Raw genomic sequence first — 23,679 nt, forward strand, 5'->3', positions numbered from 1 at the left:
CCTTCCCTACAATCTTTCAAGTCAGCAGCATATTCCTTCATCTGTGTCTTTGGTGAACAAAAAAGGGCAGTAGAATCTATTTATACATTTAGCTGAGTTCAGCAATTGCTCTGGCTGAAGCAGAATTTGAGGGGAGAAGGAGCAAGCCTGAAAAAATGTTGAAATTGTTCTTTTCTTTGATTCAAAAATAAAAGCTTTTAAAATATAGAGGAGGCTTGGGAGAGAAGTGTTTTCTGCAGCAATGGCCACTACCTGGTGCAGAGTGCCATCACCTTCTCCAGGCTGCTCTGGTGCTTGGCATTCACTCATTTGCTTATTCCCTGCACCTTGCTTTGTGCTATCCTGACTGTGCTGAACCTCGGCCTTGCAGTTGTTTCTTTTAAGGTCTTCTGGGAATTTTCTCATACTGGAAGGTTTTGGGTGTTTGTTGTGGATGCAATTTTTATGTTCCTTTTATAGATTTTTTGAAAGGGTATCAGGTACACCCCTGATATTAGGAAGTACTGCGGTGTGAATTTCCCAGGAGAAGTGACAGAAAGCCTTAGTATCTGAGATATTTAAAAGGTGGCTAAATTTAAGACTAGAGGACAATAATTTTGCATTAGCAAGAAAATGGCTGAGTGATTTAAAATTAGTAATTCCTGCTCCCCTTCCATACATAACATGGCACAGGAAGGTCTGCAAAAAAACCCTGGAAGCTACTTTTTTTCTGGTGATTGTCAGATGGAAATTTTAGGTACAAATACATTAGACTTTAAGAAATACTGCTACCCAAAGCTGCGTTTGAAGATGTGAACAGCCCTGCTCAGCCTGTCAAGTACTTGTAGTTCTATTAAGACCTAGTATGCTAGATGAAAATAGAGAGTCCTACAAAGAGGAAACACTTGGAAAAATGCACTAGCACAGTTGCAGCATAGTCCTTTCAAGCTTTTCTTATTATGGGGAGTACACAGATTCCCTCCCGCAAGTCTCCCTGAAGGACTGACCTTGAGGGCAGAACTGCTGCCAGCAATCAATGTCATATAAACAAACAGAAACTTCACACTGAGGAGAACACACAGACACAGAAAATTCAACAATTTTAAGGCATCAAAACCAAACACTGCATTTTCTTGTGTTGTTCCAGCCCTGGACAGACTTTCATTTTCTCTGATTTTTTGTTTGCCCTGGACAAATGCCCTTCACTATCTATGTAATTCCTTAAACAATCAGAGGATGCTGGATGAGAGAGAGTGAAGTGTCCTCTCTGCTTCAGACCAGGCACAGTGAGACTCTTGCTCTGATAAAAGCATCAGTGCAGAGCTGGTCTCTCCCTGGCCAGGTGTGGGTTATGGAAACACAGTAAATCAGCTCCACAGCACAGCTTTGTTTGTGTACTCAGCCTTCCCTCCATGCCAAGCTATAAAATTGCTGGATCAAAGTGGAGCTGGGCCCAACTCCAAACCTCCCCCAACTTGAGGGGAACTTGGATCCATATCCCAACACTGGGACTTGGCTCTGCTTCTGAATCAAGCTCTCATAATCTCTTGAGAAAAGGCAGACCCATGAATTGTCCACTGAGTTACTGAAGGGCAGTCAAAGCTGCTTGTTGCTGAATACATTTGCTCTGCCTGCCCTGTGTTGCCAGTAGAGGAGTTGAGGTGAAGCCTTTGTTTGATCCTGGAGTGCTGATCTTAGCCTTTGGGTTGAGAAGAACCCATCCATTCTTAACCTGATGTTTTCATTTCAGAATATTTCTTCTTCTCCTTCCTTTTCACTGATTAGCTCAGTGAACTGAGCCACCAGGAAGGCAGAAGCCATCCCTGGCTGCTGCTCAGAGGCCAGGAGAGCTGGAGCACTGGCAGGGAAAGTCTTGTACATTCCCCTGGCATTACCCACCCCTTGGGTAGGCACAGCAGTGTCTGTGCCAGCCTTGCTGTGCCACCACTGAGCCACCGCGGTGCTCAGGGATCACTGGGACCTGCCTGCCATGGCAGGGCAAAGCTTTGGGGTCAAGCTTTCCCATGAAATATGGACAGGAAACCACTTGCACTGGGTGTGATAAATCAACGTGAAAAGGAGATTTTAATTAAGAAATGAGATATGGGATGGACGAGGGGAGCAGGCCCCACGGATCAATAGAACTGGTTTGTGTTTAGATTGAGGTCTTCTCTTTCAGGATTGTCTTCTGTGACCCCACATCTTCATCCTCTGCCAACTTATTACTGTATTATTACTTGTTACAATAATGACAAAATGTCTCATTATTGCTGCTGCCATCAATAATAGCAGCAGTTTATCAGCAGTGTTTATTAAGTTAAATTCCGTACCAATATCTATCTTCCCCTCCCAACACAATTTATACATAATTTAAGATAGTAATGGAGGAGACAGAGAAAAATATATGTCATCTTAGTGTATTTCAGAAGTTCCATTGAATTATTTCAAATTAGATCCCTTCAAAGAAATATATATTTTGTATTCCTAAGCTAAGTCTTTCTTCCTGTTGCAGAAGCTGATTTCTGGGGTCTTTGTTCTGTCAGTCTCTCAGTGTTCATCAGCTTTCCAGAATTGTCAAGCCACTATCCTAAACATTTCACAACCTTTTCCATTCTCTTTTTTCCCCATCACTTGGTCTCCTTTTGGAAGGAAATATTAAACATTAAGAATCTTGAAATTAAAAAAAAAAAATCTCAGGAAAGGACCTACTGGCAGTTTCTACACAGAGATTATTCACAAATAGTGAATCCCAGTGTGAAGGACTGTGGTGTTTCCCCACTTTCCCTACACATTGTGAAGAGCTGTGTAATGCACTGAAATGAGTGGTTGTGACCTCATCCACAGGCAAAACACAGGAGTCTGGTATTTTTTCCAAAATCATTTTGTTTGCAGTAATAATAAAATAATTCCTTACTTGATTTCTGTTTGTCCTCCTGCTTTTCGGGCAATTTGAACCAGCTCTTTCCCATATCTCTCTTCTGCTTGTGCTCTGTTAAAAGAAAAACTTACTCAATTTCTCTTAGTGATACCAGGATCACATTTACACAAATCCTGTCATTGTATCTGAGGTGCAAAACATCAGAAATGCAACTTATTTGATTTCTCTATCTCCTCAAGTGCTGTTAACCTCTGAAATACTTTGGGTAAGTTATTTCTGGAAGAAATGAGATAAAAATGAAGCCCATCTTCACAGCTTTGATTCCTGTGGAATGCCATGTTCAGCTCTGCCCCCAAAACATGGATTCACGGGAAGAAGGAGGGGAACAGAGGTGAGATGAAGGTGTTCAGAACAGAACAAAAGGAACTTAAAAATGGTGGCTGACTCAATCCATGAAAACACCGGCTGTGAGGGCAGTGAAGAGTAGGTTCCAAAGGAACCATTCAAGAAATGTTGAGAATAAATGGGAGCCAGGGGTAGCAGGAGTATTTCCATCCATTAGAAGGATAAGGCACTGCTGGAAGAGCTGCCATGGAGGCCGAGAGCAAAGGAGCCCTGGTGGTTGTGTGGTGAGGCTGGGGCAGCTTTGTGGAAGGGACAATGTCACTTAATGGGGAACTGTAACTGGTGACTCAGGAAAGTGGCTCTGTTTCTATGGTTAATAAAGAAATACAAATATTTCCTTTGCTTTCCCTTCCCCCAGCACTGGAGGAAACTTCTATTCTCTTTTAGAAAAGTATTTGTACTAAATGTGTTACTTCCTTTCTCCTGGGTGCAAGACCAGGGTGGAACCGAGTTGTCAGTCTTTGAGTAGCTGCTGAAAACTATGGAATGGTCAGTAACAAATAATGAACAGATAGCCTGGTGCTAGCACCTGGGGAGAGGGATGATTTTGTTTAGGGTCCAGTTCTCAAAAGCAGTTTCAAAGCATTTCAAACCGTTTTGGCCTGGAACTTGGCACCTTAGAGAAACATACTCTTTGTTCAAAAAACGAGTTTGATGTGGGTGCAAGGCCCTACAACCCTGCTGGGTTTTAGTCCCATCAGTATTCCCACTTGGCCAGGAGGTGCTTTGTATGTCTTTGCTGAGTTCCAGCAGTTTGAAGGCTGCTCTTGCAGTTTTGCCCCACGGCAGCTGTTGGGGTGGGTCCCTGAGAGGGTCCCACCGCCCCTCCTGCTGCTCTGGGAGCACCTTGCCCTGTAGCCAAGGTGCTGAGGTGCAAATCCACATCTCCTGGGTCCTGAGGCAGGCTCATCCTGGGCCTCTCCCCAGCCCAAGGAGATCACTCAGGCTGCTGGAGCAGCAGTGCTGGCCCTGCAGCAGGAGCAGAGTGTTCCTGGCCTCTGTCCATGGCTGCCACGTGTGGAACACTGCATGTGCTGCCCTCCTGCACTCTGAACTGCTGTGTTTCAGCGGGGTGTTCCTACATCACTGCTTGGCATTCCTGTTAGAGGAACAGGGTGCAAAATATGGCGACAGGCCGTGCAGAGGCACTGCTTCTTTTTCATGTTAGATGAATGAAATTTCATCAAAATGGAAATACACTCCAGACACATAATGCTGCAGAAGAATAGTAGATTAATTTTCTTCTGATTTCAGTATCAAGAAACACTTCTGAGTCAGAGGCTTTGCTTAGTGCCAGTGCCTGTGCAGCAATGAGAATTACTCCAGTAATTACTCCCACTTTGCTTCCTCAGTACACAAGAACCTCATGGGAAAAAAGCATGGCCAGCTTTTAAGCCAGTCTCAGCTCCTGAAACCTCAGCATGGGTGGGACTGGACTAGCCCAGGGTCAGACAGATTTCACAGGAGGCTGACACCATCTCTTCACATCTATATGCTGCTTTTCCCACTTCCCAGTACTCCTGCACACAGCTTCTAGGTTTCCTGCAGCCATTCAGAGATAGAACATACTTTGTGTTTTAACCCTGAGCTTTGTTCTGGAATACAATTGCTTTCTCACTCCCAAACCTCTTAAGCCTCTTAGGCCCTTCTCTGGGCCAGTTAGGGGATTTGTGGTTGGAAAACTGATCGAGTGTTAGTGTGGCCAGGGCCAGGGCAGCTGGTTTCAGGACTGCAGGAGTCCTTGTTGAAATTCCAACGTGAACCACATGGTATGGGCAGCCTCTAGAAAGAGAGATTCATCCCATCCTTTGATCTTCTGCTGGGTCATTCCTATGAGTGACGTGAGGACGAGCTGAAACGAACATCTGCCAGCAATAAACTAGAAATCACATCTTTGACTCAGTGCCCACTTCTCATCTCCTTTTGCTCCCCCCAACAGGCACGTACACACACAGGCACACCCACGTACACACGATCTCTGCCATGTCTTGAGGGTAAGAAAAACCTCATGGAAATATTTGCAAAATTGCATGTATTTTTTCTTCTTTACAGAAAAACTTTGTGCCTCCACCATAAACCAGGAAAAGCCTCATCCTGCGTCTTTCAGCAGCCTCTGCAATATTTTGGAAGGAGCACAGGTGTGTGTAGCATCGATGCAGAATTGCATCGCCCGAGGTCTGCAGTGCAGTTCTGATCTCTGTAAGGTATGAGGCACAAAGGAGCTATTTTAAACACTTGAAGCTAAGCTGCCATCAGGCAGATGTGACTTCAAGACTGTGTGATGTGTGCCAATATATCACAGTCTTCCACTGGTGGTTGAGAAAAGCAACTTAAATAGCTTCAGGTTTTGATGGGAGACTTCACAGGCTGTGAAACAGCCACCTCTCAGTCTGACAACTCACACTCCCTTGAAAGTCCCAGGGCTTTAAAATCAGCCTTCAGAAAATCACCCTAAACTCAAAAAACTAGATGGGGACAGCATGGGAAGAAAAAGCAGGAAGGCAGAGCAATATTCATAAGGTGACAGTGCTGAGATGAGCTGCTCTGAGATTGCCTGCTGGATATATAATCCGTATTTGTGTGGTCTTTCCTACATGTCACACCTGAGTAAGTGTGTGCTTCATGCTACATGCTGGAACTGCTGAAGCCACCTAAAAACAGAACCCAATTTCAGAGCTGTTTTTCTAAGTCACAACTACAAAAATGAATGGCAAAGGAGCCAGAGCAGCAGTGTGATACATATTTTCTCACCCATAAAATTGTCAGCTGTCCATAGTTGCTCTTGAGAAGCACCAAGAAGCACATTATCAGGAGCATGAACTACAACATCGTTACTCAAATCCTGCTAAGGTTGGTGAACAACAGGGGCTGGTTTGGGTGTCTGGGTAAGGCTTTAGGTAGCATTTTATGTAGCTTTGTATTTGAAAAAGTCTCATTTTTGGCAGGAAACTGAAACAGCGCCTGTGGCAACAGCATGTTCAAAGAGAAACAAAAATGTGCAAGTCATTTTTGCCCTGCAAAAGGGGAAACTTTAAAATGCTACTTGTGGATGTAGGTGCTACTGTGAACTTCCAGACTCATAATGAGGGGTCTTAGTGGAGCTCTGGGTTTCTGACTCTTTCAACCTTCTTTTCCCTTCTCAAGTCTTTGAGATTTCTATTTATCTACCTTCACATCACAAGGCTGGGATTCAAATTATTCAGGCTTTTCCAGGTAAGCTCGTAACATACCAAACTGAGAAACAGCCTGCTATTCCCTTCCAGATGCCAAATGAGACAAAAAGGGAGGCTGTTCACACTTTTTTCACTCTGATTTTCATACCTCTGCTTGAGCAAATCCTCCACATCTTTGCACATCTTCTTCCCCTCCAGTAGCCGCTGTACGAGCACCTCATAGCCAGTGTGGAAGGTGAACTCCTTGCACTGAAGACAGAAAGAAAAAGTAATAGCTGTTCAGCACATCAGTTCCTCTTACCTTAATTCTAATTCTTGTTTCTTAATTCCTCTTACCATGTTTCTAAAAAGAAAGGTCGGAGTCAGCTCGGTACAAATCTCAGCCTGTGGGGCAGTGACTGTGCCACCTGGTCAGCAGTGTTTTCATGGGAGGGCTCACAGCACAGGGAGACAGGATTTCTGTGTTCTGTTCCTCCCACTGCCTCACAACAGGATCAGGACAAGCCATTTTTCCATGGGGAGTCTGAGTTAACCAGTACATAGTGATAATGCTATTGAAAATGTAGTGGTGAATGTTTGCTGAGCTTTATGCTACAGCATTATGGTAAAATCACGGGCTGTGAAACCATAAAGAGAATGAGCGTGTTCCTTCCCTCCAGCAGTTTATCTACAATACAAGCCCTTACATATGAACTGAATGCAGTTTATACATCCATCCACTGTCCCCTAAGCAGTTACCATTTAATAAATGGCTTACTTTATTGCTTTCCACCACCACTGTGAAGAAGACAGCTGTTTAAGTTTTGGTACTTGGAAAAGATCCACTGGCAAGCAACTGCTAGGCACTTGAGCTTGTGCCTTTGCTTCCTTGTTGCTGGGACTGGAGAGGAGCAGGGGAGCTCTGGGGATGAACGGTGGTGGTTGATGGCAGCTCCTCCAGGTGAGGTGCTGCTCACGTAGGCTTTGGGGCTTCCTGGCAGATTTGCACATCTAGGAACAATTTTTTTTTGATTCTTCAAGAGCTAGGATAAATTTCTGCAGACAATTCCTGTAAACCTACAGGCTGTAGTAACATTTCCAGTGCTACAGTCCATTGTTAAAGCCATCACCCCTGAAGAAACAGGATCTCAAGCCCAAAACATTAGTTTTCCTAATGTTTCCCAGGGCAATTTACACACATATCACAAGAAGGGATCCTGCTGTGAAGTAAATGAGAAGCAGCAAGTTTTGCCCTTCAGAGAGAAAAGTAGGAAAGGTTCTTGATAATACCCTGGCAATGGACTTAGCACTTCACCCCTCTCTCTTTTTTTTGAGGACATTCCAATGGCAGAAGGCATCACTGCTGTAAATAAATTACTATAAATGGCTCCCTCTGCCTGGCAGAAACTCTGGTCAGATGCTCCACAACCAGCTCACACCTCCAGCATTTTAATTGTACATTTTCAGATGCAATCAACTATATCCCATAGCTGTGTACACAGCTTTCTTGTCCCAGAAATGCTGCCCATGAGGTAAGTGAAAATATCCTGTGGGTTGGTATCACCACAGCAGTCAGCCACTGCCACAGGCAACAAAGGCAGGGATAAGCTCACTGTGAAGTTAGTCTGCCTTTCTGTTCAATATCTCTCTTTGTTCAGTAAATGCTAAAACTCAACTGGTGTCTTTCCCCACCTCTTTGAGACTGGCACAGTTGTTACACTGAAAGGATGACAAATTCTTTATGTCTGAGAGAACGCTCATTAAATTTCCTAAACAGAGAATGCAACCCTAACTTGTTATCAACCTAAAAACATGCACACAAGCACAGCAGTGTGCTGGGGGCAGCCTGATGGGCTGAGTCCACTGGTTTCATCAGGCCCCAGGAAGCATCACTGCCTGCCAGGTTCCTCTGGGGTTTGTTCCCCTGGCTGGCCCTTGTAGAGAGATTTGGCTCCTAAGGAGGACCCCTACTACAGACACTCATTTAATCTATGTTCATTTTGGGGGGAATTCATCTCAAAATTTGCTTCCTTGTCCTCCTCTCTGCTCCCAAAGAATGGGGAGGCCCTGTTTCAGAAACACCAGGGCCAGAAATCCAAACCAGGGCTCGCAGGCAGCAGCTCTGGCTGTGCTCTGAACAGCTCGTGCCACCTGCCTGGGCTGCAGAGGGAGAGAAAATGCCACAGCCCGGGTGAGACAAGTGTGAGCTGCTCTGGTCACTCATCCTGTAGCACTGCTGCTTAATTTCCAACCACAAGGGAGCCGTGAATCACTCAGGCCTCAGCTTACTTGCACAAATGTTTCCCTTTCATTTCAACAGCTCTATTTCTTCTTTCACGTGTTGTACAACTGCATCCTCTCTCAACCTCTCCTTGCATCCAAACAAACCTCCTTTGCCCTGTCCTGCCATTCTGCTTTGTCATCCCATTGATTCCCACGTGTTGTTATAGCACCTGTTCAAGGCTGAATAAATCCCTGTTGGACAAGGATGATGCTTTCCACTCCAGTAAAGACCAAGTGATGCTTTGTACCATGGCATTAATGTCAGCTCTCAAAGAAACACTTTTGGTCCAACAGAGGATTGTATTTACTTTCTTTCACTATCAAATCATAGCAGTGGCACTTAAATGAGCTGTGATCTACAGATATACCTGCAATTCTCTCCTCTCCTGCTATTTTATTCAACAAGGTCTCAGAGTATATTGGATTTTTTCACTACTGATCTCTTACTCCCATTTTGTACTTTGAAACTTTGATTTCTATCTGTTTTCTGTTACCCCACGCTTGAAGGTTATCAGATACCTCCTGTACAATATTTCATTCTGCCTGTTTGTTTCAAGCACAGCTATTTCCAGCCCATTCTTCAGGTCTTATGGCAGGATCCAGCACCTCCCCCAGATCAGTGTCTTTGCCCATTTTAGAGTTCTTCCCCTGCTTTGTCTGTTCAGCCCCGTTTTGTTTTTTATCTAGTGTCTTAAGGATTTCCTGTGTAGCACCATAACTGACCCCACATTTTCTTTGTCAAGACAATCAGACAGCAAGATTGGATCTCATTAAACAACCATCTAGCCTTGCTAAGCTGTCTCGCCTCTATTCTATTTTCCATTTACCATTTTGTGTTATAATTAGCGCCCGCATTGAGTGGTTTTGCAAAAGCTGTTAAGCTGCACTAGTCAGACAGTGCTTGGTACTTCTCAGAAAAGGATTTTGTTATGATTCTAAGAACTAATGAATAGTCAAAGAACTATTTTATATTTTTTAGAAATTAGAAAAATGCTTTAATTAGATAATAAATATAGGCATTAAATGTGTGAAACATAATTTGCTTATACTAAAATCTAGTTGCTTAGAAGAGGGTGATTTGACTCACCACCAGTAATTTCTCTCATTGCCAATGAAAGGATTCTGCTTAGTCAAAGCGTGTGTGCTGTGAAAGAGGATTTAATCCTTGTTACTAAAAAAGATTAGTTATTCCTTGTTGTCCAACAGGCCTATAATTACCAACAAGAAGTACTTGACAGGGATTTCAGTGTTGTGAGCAGAGTTGTGTTGTCCTGAAATTCACCCCCTAACTCTGCACGTGTGCTCTGCTCTCTGCCTGGGGATTGTCTTCTTGTTTTCTTCTTGAAAATCCCTGGTAAAGGAGGGGCAGCCTTTCCTCCCCTCTGCCCAGTGACAAAAGTCGCTTCCCTCCAGTGCAATGAGCAGCACGGTTCCTTCAGATACAAAAGAAATGTGGAGGGAACTGAAACCCTATAAACTATCCTATAAACCCCTATAAACTACAACTTCTGCGCTGCAGTTTAAGCAGAACAGCTTTTCCTAGAACACTTGAAAGGAGGCATGGAAGCCTGCAAGCAGAGATGATGACAGTGAGCATGCTGGGATACCCATTCTTCTTTCCACTTTTTCCCTCTGAGGATTAACAGTGCTGCTCCCTCCCATCAGCATTTTCTTGTGAGATGTGTGCCTTGGGACTGTGCCCTGTCCCTGCTGGTACAGGTTTCTCCATGGGTAACCACCCAGGCAAATGTTGGCAGTTAATTGTGGGAGAGATTATTCAGGGCTGGCTCTGAGCTGGTTCCTGCAGCCATCAGGGAGAGGCTCTGAGGATTTTGCTTTGGTAATGAAGGCTGCAAGGGAAGACTGGCAGTGTCAGTTCCCTGCCCAGAGGGTAGGAAGTACCAGGATTGCTGGGGGGGTGACATAATGTCTTCTTACCTTCTTGTGGCACCAAGGTGAGTAACCTTGTGTCTTTAACTCCCTAAGGATCAGCCTTATTCCAGAACATATTCCTCTGAGCCTCATGCTGCTGGGTGCTCAGAGGGAACTGCAAGGCTTTTTGAAGTACAAGAGTTTACATTTTGAAGTGAAAAGGCTCCTATTGTAATAATATCAAGGAGGAAAGACTAAAATGCTGTGCTCATTACTGAAGCAACTCTCAGTAAATAGCTTTTCCAATGGACTGAACTGAAGCAAAATGATCTAAACTCATGTACAAAGCACTCATGGCATACCCTGCATGTCCAGCTGGTGATGGTCTGAAGCAAAACCAGCCAAACTCATGTACAAAGCACTCATGGCACACCCTGCATGTCCAGCTGGTGATAGCCACAGTGCCATGAGCTCATCAGGCCATTGTGGCTGTGGCTGCTCTCCTTGGAGCATTTCTAACCATGCTGGCACCTGGCTTGCCCATCCAGGGCTTTGTTTAGAGGTACTTTACATAGCACAGCTCAGAGCTCTCCCTGCTCCTGCAGGATTAGCCGGCTTGGCAGCACCTTAGCATCTCCCCCAGGGCAGCCTCTGCTGCTGAGGCTGGGTGTCCTGTTTGGGGAGTGCCAGAGCTCCACCTGGGCTGCCTGCAGGGCTCTGGGAGCTGCAGCTCTGCCTCTCAGCAGGAAAGGCCTCATCCCAGAATCTCCAGGTGCAGCACCTGCTCACCTGCTTTCTGTAAGGAACCGGGTTCAGGAGGTGAGAGGGACAGTAACCCCGGGGTACAGCTGGGCAGTGGCACCCCCCTGATGGGCAGGAAGGGCTGGAAAAGGAAAATCTCCACAGCAGACACTGGGTGCATTGCTCAGTACCCAGCAGGACAGCGCTGAGCTGCTGTGGTGCTAAACAGAGCATCAGAATCCACACCCAGTACCTGCTCTGCCTCTCAGGGGGGCTGCCATGAGCAATGACAGCCATAGCAGAGCTCTCAGGGGTTCCTTCAGCCTGACCTGCCCTCGTTTAGGAATTATTTTAAATGTATTATCTGCTAATATGAAAAAAAAAATCTTTTAAACCTCCCTCCCACACTTTTGCTTAAGTTTGAAAGTATTTAGTTTTTAAAGTTCATTCCTCATCTTGGTTCCTAATGATGTTTTTCCAAAGCTTGTATCAGAAGTGTTCTCACATGGTTATGGACTGAAAATGCTAAATGCTGCTACCTGATCCAAATAAACTATTAATACAAATTTTCAAAGAGAAAAATAATTGACACTGAATCTGTTATGGGTATTTTTGGAATTTTTCTCTAAATCAAACTGGTTTTGCATTCATATCTTGTTTAGTTTAGGTCAACTTGTAACAGTTTTAGTAAAACAAAAACTTAAGATCCACTTTTCCAGAGTTAAAAAGGAAATAAGTACTGGTGTGAGGAGGAAGTTTAGAGAGAACAGGGCACAGTGAAGTTTTGAATAAGCATCATTTTGACAATATCTTTTTCAACTGTCAGAAAGAAATCCTTTCTATCCACAGTGGTATCACACATGATATCTCAGTCCTGGACTGAAAGTAAGTTGTTCTGACTGAGTTAAATCAATTAATTGTATTCTTGCATCATACCACTGGGTACTGGCCCTGAGTGTTTCAAATCTTGTTCCCTTGATCTGCCAGTCTCCTTGTCAAGTGCTCTGCCAAGGGCTTTGTATGTGTAGAGGAGCAGCAAACAGACCTAAGCATGACTTAGAATCTCCAAGTACCTTGGACTGGATATTTCTTGTCATGGCATGGCCTTTCACTGTAGTTCAATCACTCGTTTTATGTTTCGTGGTTTTTCCCCTGGTATAATTTAAAATTTCCTAGTGTTTCTAGAAATATACTCCTGATACAAAGTGTTTTGGGAAGTTTAGTGCTGTCTTTCTGCACACGCTCTCCTGGAATAAACAGGACAGCAGTGAGCACCCTGCTGTGTGTGTGCTGAAATCCCCTGTCCAGCTCTTATCTCAGAGGTGCCCTGCTGTGATAAGAGCTGCCTTGCTGCTGCTTCCTGCTCCGCGGCTCTGCTCCACCGCAGGGGCACATGAAAGAGCCCTTTTTCAAAACCAACCCCAGCTTTTTAGCCTGGCCCTCCTCTGCCTGGCCCTGGGAATGTGCTAGCAGCTGAAAAGGTGGCTCAGCAACCCCATTCTGAGCTGAGCACACACGTGGGGGAAGGTCACCATGCCCAGAGCAGAGTGGTGTCACATCAGAAACCTCTGACCAAAATGTTCTCCCCTGACCAGTGCTGGCTGTAATATGAGACCTTTTTCACACGTGTTCATGTCATAATCAACTGGGTTTAAAAGCATTTGCTCATGCTGTACTGTGTAAGAGTTCCTTTTTCCTCCTGGCTGAAATCAGTTGGAATGGATGGGAATGTGATGGTTGCTTGTGCTTTCCAAGACTGACTACAGAATTTATATAAGCTTAAAAAAATCTAATTTTTTTTAAGTATTGATTTTTTTTTTCCCCACATAAGCAGAAAAAGCAAGGAAGAGTAGGTGGGTTGAAGCTGGCTGTACAAGATTTCTGTCACTTCTTGTAAATTCACTCTTTGTGTATCAGAAACATAAATGTTTGCTCAGGATGTAGGTAGGGACATTTGGGTGATAATTCCACGAGTTGACTTTGGCATTTTCTACAGGGGCTTAGTTTGCAGTTTTGCTGCAGCCTGTTACCTAGACCTGACATGCAGTACCTTTCATGGGGAGAAAATGGTATTTATTGTCAGAAAACAGCATAGAGGTGAACCTTGAACGGGACCTTCAAAACTCAGAAGGGAAAAAACACTGCCTCAGCAGCATTCCAATTGCTGGGCTGCTACTGCCTCTCCCACTGCCCCTGTAGTGAGATTCTCACCAGACTTCAGACCTGCAGCAGCCAGGATAGTCAGAGGTAAAAGTGAAATTGAGATCCACAAACTATACAGTAGCAGTGCAAATGACACTGAGCAGAACAGTAACTCCCCCGTGGGCTTTTGCTCTTGACCCTGAGGGTTTTCTCTGAGAAGGAAATGCTTGATTTAGAGTTCTGCTGACAGAGGAATTTGCTCCTCAGCTTCCTGAGCCCTCGCCCTCTCACTGGCATCCTGGACTGCTCATGTGTTAGGTATTAGGCATTCTTACAGTCACAGCTTATTGTTTGGCTCTCTTCGTGTTTTAATCCCCCCCTGATTTGCACAGATCCAAAGTGATGGCTGCACAAAAGCCTGCCTCACTTTTGCAGGTGGTTTGCTGGCTGGCAGACTCATGGCACACAGGGAACAGCCTTGGAAAGTCTCAATTCCAGTCAATTAAAAGGACTCTGCTTGTGCTTATTACCTCTGTATTAGGTTGTCTTCTTAATAATTTGATTAAACATTGTTCTGAGTGCAGTTCAAAGCCCCAGTGCTCCTGTGCTAGCAGAAAGAGCAAGGAGCCATAGACAGATAAGCATCACAACAAAAAGCATGGCGAAAAACTAGGAATCCATTCAGGAAATCCATAGAGAACAAACTTCTGGAACACCTCTGTGATGGGGATAATAAGAAATGGGACAGGAGGCAGCAGAATCCCTCACCAGTTTTTAATGGGAGCTTGATGTGGCTACATGACACACGTTTGAGGTAGCAGCATCCCTTTGTATTTTCTCCATATGACTTCAGACAACAGCTAAATCCATAAATTAAAGTGGCTTCTCCTTGGGAGCCAACAGAGAGGCCAGAAGTGAGGATTTGCACCTGTCTTTCAGAAGGCACAGCACTCTTGCCATGGTCCTTCTGAAACATGACAGATAAACGTGTCAATGGTGAGATCAGACGTTCCTTCAGTCTCCTACTGAGTAACATTAGCTACACAAGAGAAACTGGAAGAAAAATGAAGAGAAATAGAATCTTACAAGTAGAGGACACTTCTGTTTTACACAAAATAATGGTCAGAGATTACTTTTGTTTCTATTCCTCTTCGGTTCATCCACTTCCAGTTTCCTTCTCTGTTATAAGAGGGCTCCTCTTCTTCTACAAGCACTGTGAGCTCTGTCCCAGGCCACGGTGAGTGAAACCTGAAACAGCCCTGACTTGCTCAAGCACAGACACAACTGTCCACCAGGTCTTACAGGAACTGGAACCAGACCTGCTTAGTTAGTAAATTAATTTATTAAAAAAATCCCTATGTGTCTTTCTCCTCCTTGTCTTAAAATGCTTAGAATTGTTTCCTGTCAGTTCTGAAAAAGGCACTTCATAAAAGTCCCTGCTGAACCCATGCTCTCTTTGCTCCTGGTGTCCCCTGGCACATGGGGAATGGTAAAACTTCAGGAAATATTCCCAGAGTCATGCTGTAGAAGGGGAATGAATTAAAGATTTCCTTCATTTCTTAGTAAATATTATTTCACTATCTACATGTTACCAATTCCGTTGCACAAGAGATCTTTGCCTTCTAAATAATAATTTTCAACACATCCGTTTACTCAATATGATGCAACATTCTTACACTCCATTAGTGTCTGATTGAGACACCCCCTGCCACAGCTGCCACACCACCCCCCATGTGCTGCCTGTACACGGAAGGGGAATTGCATCTGAACCTCTTTCTCCAGCTCTTTTATCTGGGGGTGAACCTCGTGGCACGAGGACTCCAGGCTGCAGGCAGTGGCTGTGGGCAAGGAAAGCTCCAGTTCCTGTTCCAGAGTGTGCCTTCCCCTACAGAGCTCCCAGAACCACTAAAAGCTCCCAGAGGGCTTTTAGCAGCCTGTTCTCCTCCTCCTCCTCCTCTCTGGTTAGCAAATGCACCTTAATTCTCCATCTCCAGAGAAAGCCTTTACCAGGTGTGAAGTTTTTCGTCAAAGCCCAGCTTTATCTTCCAAAACAGCACCCCTACTTCCAGTAAAACCGTGTTTTCCCACAAAAAAAGATTCTATCAGAAACCCATGTCTTAACCAAATGTTCATCCAGGCTCTTTCAATGGCAGGGCCCTCCTTTCCTTCTCCTGGTGCCCCTGGGGATTTCCATCCTGCTGAGCAGCAGCCCCAGGGCAGTTTGTCAGTCCTGACTTGTTAATAACCCTTCAGTAATTACAGCGCCTACTGCAAGGAGCATCAAGTGATGAGACTCAGACCTCAGAGGGGCTGACCACCTATTTTTCTTTTTGTCTTTGTCCCCACCCTTTATTTTTTATTTTTCTTTCATATTAGGAATACATTAGGCCTGAACAAATTGAGAGCAGCACGAAATAGCTTCTGGATTTGAAAAGCTCTTACATTAAAGGAAAAAAGCTTGTGTTTATTTATTTATTTGCTCTGAATGGAATCACAGGAGTTGATATCTCTAAGCTAGCCTGAGCTGGTACATTTTCACTTAATTCCCTAGACTGTTGCCTTTCATTTCAAGCAAAGATAAAGTTGCATGAGGAGCTATGGAACTTTTCAATTCCTCAGTCTTGTTCAGTGACATTTTCCCACCACTTTAAGGAAGTACTAAAATCTTTGTACAGTAAGGGAATAATTCTCTGGGGAACTGAAAAGTTATTGGGATCCAGATGAATATTTTCAATGTGGGCTTTTTTCTTCACTTTGACACCCTGAGTGATCTCCATGCAGAGCTGTTCTCCCAGCCCTCACCTCATCTCAGCCTCAAATCCCCAAACTCTTACTGATCGACACAGCAAACTTCGTATATTATTGAACTATGGCTGCTGAGAAAAGTTTTATTACAAAACCTAGATTAAGCTGGAGATGAAACTAGTGTTTTCTGTGCCAAATGCCCACTGGAATCTACCTTGCTGTGGCAAGGCAGGAAAATGAAATCAGAAAAAGGTCTTCTTGAGCTAAAGGAGCTGAAATATAATCAAGCAGCCTAGCTTGCCTTCCATACAAGCATGCAATGAGTGTTACTGGATTGAAATTCCAAGTGTTCCCCTGTGTCTACAAAGCAGCCCAGGTTCACTGTCTGCAGCCAGTGACTGAAGAAAGAGAGGCAGCTCTGCTGCACTGCAGGAGAGTCAGGAGTGTCAGCCTGGAGGGAGGAAAGGGACAGGCTGTGAATCACCCAGTCCTGCCAGGAAAGAATCTGTTGAAATGAGATTCGTAGGGACACTCTGAGATTCACCCTGGAGAAGCTATGGTGGGAGGAGAGGCTGAGAGCTGGCACTGCTCAGCCTGCAGAAAGGCGCTCAGTGTGTTTCAATTCCTGTGGGAGGGAGCAGGGGAGACGGAGCCAGGGCTTTGCAGGGGCATCCAGTGACAGGGCAAGAGGCAACAAGCACCCGTGGAAATTCAAGGAGTCCTCTTTAAGCACAGGAAGGTTTTTGCTGAGAAGTGGTGAGACACAGTATCGGTTTGCCCAGAGAGGCTGAGGAGTCTCCATCTGCGCAGTTACTCTGAGCTCCTGGCTGTGACTGGCCCTGTGCTGGGCGAGGCTCGGCTGGAGATGTCCAGAGGCCCCTTTCAGCCTCGGCCATTCTGTGACTCTGCCTCAGAAAATGCACCTCAGTGGGCTGCTCTAACAAACCAGAGGACACCCTCTGATCTCTGAGTGAGGCTCCATTTCAGGCTGGGTGTGACAAACACTCTTTAAGTGGTGTTGGTTAGATGTAGCTGTGTACATGTGGGCAAAGAGTCCATGACTCACCTATTCCATATTTAACATACAGACTCATGGCACGCTTAAAATTGGCAGAAATAAGAATCCTCCCCTTCCCTGAGCCCAAGTAAAACCAACCAACTTTTGCAGAGCAAGATGGATCAAAACAAACCAGATACAGCTGTGAAAAATATTAACAAAGTTGTCACAGTGACTTAATTCATCGATCAACCAATTTTAATATTCAAACCTCTCAGTTGCAACATGGTCATCAGAAAATTATAATGAAGTGTATTTAAGTGTCTAATTATTTCAGTCACTGGCCCAAAATGAACTCTCTGTAAATCCATTCATCTAGTGTAAGTTCATTTGAGCTTCATTTTAGCTGTTGTGCTCTGCTCAGAAGTGACTTGTGAAGCACCAGTGTTTCCACAGCCACAGTGACTGCTCAGGTTTTCTACTTGTAATTTCCTCTGGTTTCAATGACTCTTGTGATTGCTCCCCCTCCACCCTCCATGGGTGCTTCTCATTGCCTCAGGGAGCCAATGTCCCTGAGCAGCTGGGGAAATGGAGGAAGAAATTACATGTAAAAAAAGAGTAGAGCAGCCTCTTCTGTGGAGATGAAGTCGACCTCACAACAAACACAGACATCAGCTGGGCAAACAGTCCAACTTTTCCAAGCTGGTTCCCCCTTTATTCTCAATTTCCACATATCCTGCAGTGATGACTTGGCCTGGATGTGACCAGCACTGTGGCCATGCCTCTGCCTCTGGAGCTCAGGCAGTGCAGGACCATGGCCATGCCTCTGGAGCTCAGGCAGTGCAGGACCATGGCCATGCCTCTGGAGCTCAGGGAGTGCAGGACCATGGCCATGCCTCTGGAGCTCAGGGAGTGCAGGACCCTCTGGAGCTCAGGGAGTGCAGGACCATGGCCATGCTTCTGGAGCTCAGGGAGTGCAGGACCATGGCCATGCCTCTGGAGCTCAGGCAGTGCAGGACCATGGCCATGCCTCTGGAGCTCAGGGAGTGCAGGACCATGGCCATGCCTCTGGAGCTCAGGGAGTGCAGGACCCTCTGGAGCTCAGGGAGTGCAGGACCCTCTGGAGCTCAGGGAGTGCAGGATCATGGCCATGCCCCTGGAGCTCAGGAACTACAGGACCATGGCCATGCCCCTGGAGCTCAGGCAGTGCAGGACCATGGCCATGCCCCTGGAGCTCAGGAACTACAGGACCATGGCCATGCCCCTGGAGCTCAGGAACTACAGGACCATGGCCATGCCTCTGGAGCTCAGGGAGATGCAGGATGTGCTGACAGCAGATCCCACCTGTGTGCTGTTGTGCAGGGAGATAATTTATCTTAACCTGCCTTGTGTCAGTAGGGTCAGATGCAACTGGTGCCATGCCATTCAAATCAAACTTGGTGGGACCCTCTTGCAAAGCTGGGACGCCAGGCTGGAAGGTTTGCCAGCCTCATCTCTGTCTGCCTGAGCTCAGCCTGGGGGTGCTGGGCTGGCAGGAGCCTCCCCAGCTCCAGTTCCTCCCAACAAACCTGCCCAGTATCACTTCCTCCTCGCATACCTGCTGCAAAACAATGGGCCCTGCAAAGCTCAACCTCGACAGGAAAGCAGGGTAGCTCCTGCTATAAAAAAACTTCATATAGAGTGAAACAATTGATGCTGTATTTCTTCAGCATGTTGCCTAATAAGTTTAGGAAATAGCTTTACTGTGACTCTTATCACCACAGAGCTCTTGTTCCACAGTTAAGAGTCTCATCAGAAGCTAAATAATTTGTGAAGCTAATTACATCTTTTTTAGCATATATAACAGACCATTGTGTGAAAAAGCTACAGTAGGAGTTGAGAGGTTCATCTACAAAGTCAACTTCACACTGAACCTGAGGCTGAACATAGCCTGAAGTCAAAGCAAGAGACATAAAGCATCTTGGTAACAGTCCCTGCTCCTGGAGCACTTCCATGGCTCCCACTGCTGCAGTGTCTGACCACAACCACGGCTCCACAGGCAGGGATATGAAAGGACCAGCCCACAGCAGGGCAGGGGAGCAAATCCTCCCTGCTCATGTTCAAGGCCTGCTTCGTATTTGTTGGCCTGCATCTCCCCCACACTTTTAAATGCGAGCTGTGAGAATTCACAAGCCCCAAGCTCATCCCACAGCTGAGAAGGAGCAAGCATTTCACACTTCAAGCACTTATTTTTGCATCCTAAGTGCCTTAGGAGCCCATGACACATTTTCAGAATTGACTTGGCTGCTTGAGTTTGATTCAAAGCTGTTCGAGGGAACAGATTTGCTCCCACTCAACTCTGGGCACTTTGGAGCCTGCCCCAAAACCAACCAGCTCCTTTGGAAGTTTTCCTCATTCCCTGTTCCCAGGTGGGTATGGCAAAGCCAGGAAGTGGTGCCAGCACCTTCCTATCTCTTGGCCAGAAATAGATGCATTTTAGGGGCTGCAGCTGCAGTTTTGAGCAGCAGGTTGGAGGGAGACTAAATAGAAGGAAAAGGCAATGACAGAAATTGCAAAGGAAAAGCAACAATGAGTGCAAGAACAGAGAATGAGACTCAGAAAGACAGTCTGTGACTGAGGGGGAAAGATTTTCTTGGATAGTGGTTTATGTAACAAACAAAATTACTGTTGCTCTGCCTGTTAACATAACCCCATTAACATGGAACTCTGCTGGTGCCACACACGCACTCCTCTTTAACATGGGAATTTCCCTACCTGTCTCATGTGATGCTAGAGAAGACAGGTAACATCTGTCAGGCTTGTACAGCAGCCCAGCAGAATATTAATCCATCAGCAACTGCCCTGCACTGGCTATCAAACCCAATCTGAATTTCCATCTCACTTAACATTTTCCAAAAAATATTATCAGAGAACTTCTGCTAAGAAGCACATTTTAATGCAGACTTTGAGCAACTGTGCCTTAAATCATTACATAGAGTGAAGTATTTAGAAATAAAAACTAATTAAAAATACACCTTTTTTTTTGCTCAGGCCATGCTACAAAGAAAATAAAAATGAACTAGGTGTGGAAGTTTTAGTATAGTACTATCATTGCTACATTTATTTGGAAAAGAGAGGATAAAACTCAAACCTGTTATGAGGAACAAGTTATATTTTCCTGGAAGACAGCACACCATGTTCATGAACAGGGAGAACTTTGGGGAGGGATGAATGGTGCTCTTTCTCTGCCAGTTGGGGGAATCTCCTACTTTTAGGGTTTCTTTACATATTTTACATTAAGGCAGGTCCTGAGGAAACCCCTGCTTATCCAAAAGTTTCCTGATGGTGGAGCAGGGAGCTGCTGTTCAGGGATGCCTCATCAGGGCTCAGTGCTGAGGCACCCACCACGGGGCAAACACCTTTTGGGTGCCAATCAGAAAGGCAGTTCAGTGTACTGACCAAATACAGGAGATAATTGCTCGCTGAAGCAAACCACATGAATACATTTTCCTCTCACAACAGAACCTTATGAATGCAGAAATATTTGCTGATCTTGTGATCTGGGGAGCATGCTGCACGCTTGTGCTGTGTTGTGCAATATCCTGTAAGTTTTCACTTTTAAAGACTAACTGTACAGCTAAAGCTTGTATCCTGCAACCAGATACATTCTTGCCCTCTTAATCAAGCTGGGCAATGCATTTCCAGCCAAAAAATAGGAAATCCAAAGATGCTTTCCTTTAAATAAGGTGTTAGCTTCAAAGCTAAGCGAGGATTTGAGTCATGGCAATGTGACTAAGCACAGGAGAGAAGTTTAGGGAAGAAGAGCCATGAAGAACCAGCCTGGCCAGATTGTCAGCTGGCATTAATCACCTTCACACTGCTCCCCTTGCTTGATTGATTCTCCCTGAAGACCAAGGCATTGAAAAGTAACTATACCAAAGGTACCAGCTCTGAAAGTCAGGTGGCTTGTTTTCCAAGGAAGCTCAGCAGCACAAGGGCTGAGGCTCCCAGGGCAGCACAGGCCCACAGCTGTGTCCCACCCATGCACAGCACTGTGCAGTCAGTGGGTGCACAAACGAGGAGAATCTCACAAAGGTGTGGTCATGCACAGTTAGTCCTAACATCAACACCGACTTTCGTATTTCCTCATTGTATTTTTATTCGTTTTAACTGCTCCTGTTCAAATCTAGTGCTGCAGTGGGGGTGGGGAGGGCTTCCTGGAAGTGCCCAGAGGATGGTGGCTCACTGAAATGTGTTTTTGCCTCTGCCCTTCTGTTTTCTACCAAGAGAGGGTTTACCCTGAAGCGTGGGTGGAGAGAAAGAGATTGCAAGCAGAAAGAACAGCCAGGCAATGGCAGAAAGAGTTAATATAGCTTCATGTCTTTAAGTCAGTCCTTGATGCTGGATAAATGATTGCCCAGAAAAGAGGCGACCACATAACATCCTGTTTACTCAACTTTGCAGTGATAGAATTTTGATTTTGAACTTTCATTCTCCAATTGCAAGAGAAACTCAGATTATCACAGAGAAATTACTAAACTCCTTTTACCTTGTAACTGCAGGGAAAGAGCTTGAAAACAAGAGACCAAAAGGATTTTCAAACAAAAATCAAATAACAGGTATGGAGTGGATCTCCTTGTTTCAGTGTTTGCTGGTTTTAGGTCAGCTGTGAGTGTTTGGGCTTAGTTGTGGAGTGTCACTGCTGGTCCTTTCTGAGCTGTGCCTCACAGCTCCTGGGCTGTGCATGCCTGGGAATGCTCCTGGCAGCAGGGTGGGAGCCTGGAAGGAGCTGAGCAGGAGCATTTTGCTCACAGCTGCTGGCTCTGCTCTTCACCAAACAGGAGGGAATTCAGCCTATAATTAGCAACAGCTCACCTGGGAGCCACTTGTAGAGCTGAGGACACTCACTGCAAGCAGGTTCTTAGCACTGTGACAGACAAATCCATGTCCCTTTCAAAAGAGGCTTCTGGCCCTAGCACAGGAACTGGGAATGTCAGTGGTTTTATGGGGACTGGATATATTCTCTACACTGCATCCTTCTGCCCAGGATCAAACACACTACTAAACACTATGTTTTTGCTTGGAGACAAATTTGATTTTTACTAAACTAAATTGAGAACAGCATTAAATTAGTTCTAAACTGTACACAGAACCAAGCTATATTTTTTAAAAAAATTAAAATACAGATACATTGAATATAGGAAACACATAGTAAATGCTCACTTACCCAAAAAGCATCTTTAAACTGCAGCTGGGTCATTATTATTGCTCTATGGAGGTGTAGGAATCCTTCAGCCAGCCCGTTGTGGGGTGAGAGCAGCAGCAGGCACAGCTCTGAGCCTTGTCACTGCACCCCAGCCCAAGCAGAGAGTGCAGCACATCCACAGACTGTCCCTGCTGAAGTCAGGCTGGTGCCAATAGCATGTGGCTGCTCCAGGCAGCTCACAGAAATGACCTGTGGCTGTGAGGGACAGAGGGCAAAAGAGCTGTTGCTCACACACAGACAGGCAAGTGCTCAGCACCCGCACCCCAAACCTGTTTCTCTTCTGGTAAACAGTTAATATTGAAATGAGGAAGCAAGGAGATGTCAAATGGTGTCAGGCTGCTCCTTGCCATGGGTGTGTGTGAGCGGACAGGAAAAAAATAGAGGGGAAGAAAAAAGGCACTAAGTTCAGTGATATGATTTAATCATCTGCAGGAAGAGAGAGGACAATTACAGTGCAAAAGAAACCAGCACAATACAAAGAGACAAGCTATTCTCTAATGCTGTGGTCTTTAGAAAAAGAAGAAAAAGAAACATAGGTGTCCCATTTCTGCAGCACCTTCTGGGGCTGGCAGAAGCCCATGCCTTTGCACACGGGACACTTAGCTCAAAGCTGCATTTTGCAGCTGGAAAGGCTTTTCAGGACTCAGGTTAAATTAAGAACCCTGAGAAATGTGCAGGTGTCTGCACACATTTAGATACCTGGATGTCGATGTAGAGAACACTCCTGATTTGCATGCCCTCACATAAATGAATATGCAAGATATGTGAAATTTAGAAGTAAAATCCAAAGTCTTGAAAAAGAAGAGAGCTACGAGTTTGTTAGCACCAGGACCTGAGTGAAGCCTCACAGACCAGTGAAGGAGCAGCACCCAGACCACACTCAGCACACTGCTGACAGGTATTTCAGGCAGCTCCTCAAATTTGCTCCTCCAGTTGTTATAACACAGCTGCAAATACCTGAGCACTTCTAAAGCTTCCCTGAAACACTCTCCAAAGCACCTGTCCTCCAGGTGAGGTTGCCTCTGTTCACCTCCTTAGGATGTTTTAAGCATTCTTAAATACCTGTTTTTAAATACTCATTCGCATTTTTGGGGTGTAGGAAAAGAAAAGGAAAATAGTACCGTGGTGGTTGCCTATGCAAAAGCTGTCTGTCCCCACCAAGAACACATCAGGACCTACTGATTTCCAACCGACTGACTGACACTGCTCTGGGTGCTGCCGTTTCCCTGCTGCCCCCAGC

At 45.3% G+C, this 23,679-nt stretch overlaps 1 protein-coding gene across 1 annotated transcript in view; it reads right to left on the reverse strand.

The window, feature by feature from the left end:
• PSTPIP1 (proline-serine-threonine phosphatase interacting protein 1) overlaps positions 1-23,195 on the reverse strand; it is a 58,071-nt gene extending 34,876 nt beyond the window's left edge. Inside the window, exons 1-3 of the mRNA XM_038146639.1 lie at positions 22,401-23,195; positions 6,584-6,684; positions 2,894-2,968 (exon numbers count right to left, since the gene is read on the reverse strand). Of these exons, the coding sequence (XP_038002567.1) occupies positions 2,894-2,968; positions 6,584-6,684; positions 22,401-22,433 (209 nt within the window). The 5' untranslated portion in view covers positions 22,434-23,195. The remainder of the gene's footprint in view (positions 1-2,893; positions 2,969-6,583; positions 6,685-22,400) is intronic.
• Positions 23,196-23,679: the final 484 nt, after the last annotated feature.

The sequence above is a fragment of the Motacilla alba genome, chromosome 10, assembly GCF_015832195.1.
Source record: "Motacilla alba alba isolate MOTALB_02 chromosome 10, Motacilla_alba_V1.0_pri, whole genome shotgun sequence".
In the NCBI taxonomy this organism is placed as follows: Eukaryota; Metazoa; Chordata; class Aves; order Passeriformes; family Motacillidae; genus Motacilla; species Motacilla alba.